This window comes from Nematolebias whitei, chromosome 1, assembly GCF_014905685.2.
Source record: "Nematolebias whitei isolate Nwh7 chromosome 1, NemWhi1, whole genome shotgun sequence".
Classification (NCBI taxonomy): Eukaryota; Metazoa; Chordata; class Actinopteri; order Cyprinodontiformes; family Rivulidae; genus Nematolebias; species Nematolebias whitei.
This window is the reverse complement of record NC_056498.1, coordinates 62,090,437-62,093,203: the sequence shown is the minus strand read 5'-3', so window position 1 is coordinate 62,093,203 and position 2,767 is coordinate 62,090,437. Positions and strand designations below refer to the sequence as shown.

The following is a 2,767-nucleotide window of genomic DNA, read 5'->3' as shown; positions in this document are numbered from 1 at the left end:
TAAAGAGGAATCCAAAGCCAAACACACGCACGCACGGGCGCACACACACAATACAACAAATAAAATGGCAGTTCTAATGACAGCTGAAGTGTTCCTGTCTGAGCGCGTAAACACCATAAAGTGACTCCTTCTAGGTTTATAGTCATCTCTGTCTGACCTTCCCCTCATTTCCAAAGCTGCGTTTTCTTTGAATGAAGCCACAAAGACGCTCCCAGAGCCCCCGCGTGTGATTGGCACCGGGACAGGCAGGCCAGATAATTGTTTAAATCGTCCCATTGAGGATGCCTCTGCGCGCTTTGATCGATATCCCATTACTGCTTCCTGCATATCTCCCTCCAGCACCTTGCAGGTACAAACCTCACACCCCCATCCATGTCTGATCCTAAATATCGTTCGATTAAAACTTCCCTTTAAATAGATGACATTTATCGATCCGCCAGCAAATATGAAACTCTATTAGCACGTCATGGCTGAAGCGCAGAAGCTGGATTTAGACGGGATTTCTTTCCGCAACATGACATTTGGAGCGCTTATAAATTATTTAAGGATTAGTGACCAAGTGTCCCCCTCCCCTCAGACCTTGGGGTCCCAGTCACAGATATAATCAGCTCCTCTGCGTTTTTTTTTTTAATTGCTCTTCAGACTGAACAAAGAGAATCATTGGTGCACAATGAAGACACATTTCTTCACCAGGTGACAAGATTGGCCAGATTATCTGTCCTGCCACAAAGAAGGGCAGTTATTTAATTTTTGCCCCTGTTGATTACTTGTATTAAATATTTTGTTTAATACTACAAGTGATCAAGATATTGTCACATAAAACTTAGAGACCTTTACAATTGGTCCATGTTTTGATTAAGTGAATGTTATAAAACAGTAATAGAGCTATAGCCCTGAAAACTAATATGTAAAAAGTACATATGGAGGGGGAGTGTTGATGCAGAGAAGGTGATCAGACTCCCCAGACCAGGGGTCTGCAACCTTTACGATCAAAAGAGCCATTTTATGCCTTTGTTCAAATTAAAAGTGATCAGAGCTGCAACAACCTGCTGTGATTATCAACTGGTGGCCTGTGGGCCACTTTAGGTTTGTTGGTAGGGACTTTTGTGGCCATTAGGGGTGACACCATAAAGCTAAAAAGATCTAATAATTTAGAGTTTTACAATTTAAGACAAATGAAAATATCAAATTCTTGTAGGGGGGGGGGGGTAGTTTTTTAATTAATAAAAACTATGTACTGTGCAGACCTATGTATTTTTTTAATTGTGGGAAAATTAAAGCATAAGGTTAAAGTGAGTACGTTTTACTCCTCCAGTATTCACATATTTGTAAAAGAAATGACAGGAAAACTGCTAAAACTAGTCCTTTATTTGTCGTTTGAATAACAACCAATAAAGCGCAGTTTTATGTTAGTTTTGGTCAAAGCTTGAAAAAGCTGCTGCAGAGGAACCAAAGAGCCGCATGTGGCTCCAGAGCCGCAGGTTGCAGACCCCTGCCCCAGACTGACAACATCAAAATGTGGAAAAGGTGAAACACCCACACCTGCCTACTCCCTCATTTGCCCCACTCTGGGCAAGGGCCTTAACCACCGTCTGCTCCCCTGGGTGCCCCATGGCATCTCCCTGGTCTAGTTGCCATGGACATCCGGGGTAAAAACAAGTTAGTTCGTTGGGACCCCTGAAGAAGAACAACAAGAAAATGAAGTAATGTAGACACTTTTCTAATTGGTCCATGTTTAATTGAATTAATTTTATGCAGATAAAACAGTAGATATAGTCCTGAAAATGAATGTAAGAAGTGTTTGTGCTAAATGTTACATTTTGATAAATGTCACACTAAATGTCCTTTATTTGCAGGAGATGAGGACTCCAGGAACCCTGCGGTCGTTCCCGACCCCAGTCTTCACTCTTCACCCTCCTACAAAGAGTCCTGCCTCTCAGGGGAGCAGCATGACGTAACCAAGGAGACGGAGACCCCCCAGCAGGGGCAGTCAACCCACAAGCGGCGGCGCCCGCCGGAACAGGCGTGCGCCAAGCCGCGGCGCGCCAGGACGGCGTTCACGTACGAGCAACTGGTGGCTCTGGAGAACAAGTTCCGCGCAACTCGCTACCTGTCCGTGTGCGAGAGACTGAACCTGGCTCTGTCCCTGAGTTTGACGGAGACGCAGGTGAAGATCTGGTTCCAGAACCGGAGGACCAAGTGGAAAAAGCAGAACCCCGGGGCGGACAGCGCCTTGCAGCCCTGCTCCAGCTCCCTGGTCAGTCCGACTCCGGCGACCTGCGGCTCAGGCTCCGGCACCTTCCACCAAAGTTTCTCCAACTTCAGCTCCGGGAGTGTGATTTTCCACACAGGAGGTGGAGTTCCGCTTTCCTCCACTGGGGGGCTCCTGCATCCCTTCATGCCCAGTGGATTCGTCCAGCCGACTTATTTTAATTCACATCATTTATAAAAAAAATAAAAAAAATAAATAAAATACAACCAAGACTGATAGATTTTTAAACTCTGTCGCAAAATGATACTTCTCACACCAGAAGTTTTAACCACAGAACTTTTTATTTCCACGTTGCATTGCGTTTTTTTAATTACTCTATTATAAGTCAACTAAACAGGATTTTTAATGTTTTAATAATTTAAATGCTGCACAACAACATGACGACAATTTAAAGTATAATAAGTAAATTATAGAACAAAAAATGTTCAGTTCTTTCAAAGACTTCCTGTCTTTGTAACAGCTCACATGCTCTTATAACTCATAATGTTTTACATC

At 43.8% G+C, this 2,767-nt stretch overlaps 1 protein-coding gene across 1 annotated transcript in view; it reads left to right on the top strand.

Annotated features, from left to right (window-relative positions):
• Nucleotides 1-2,449, top strand: part of nkx1.2la (NK1 transcription factor related 2-like,a) — a 4,342-nt gene extending 1,893 nt beyond the window's left edge. Inside the window, exon 3 of the mRNA XM_037697599.1 lies at nt 1,860-2,449. Coding sequence (XP_037553527.1) covers nt 1,860-2,449 — 590 coding nt within the window. The remainder of the gene's footprint in view (nt 1-1,859) is intronic.
• Nucleotides 2,450-2,767: the final 318 nt, after the last annotated feature.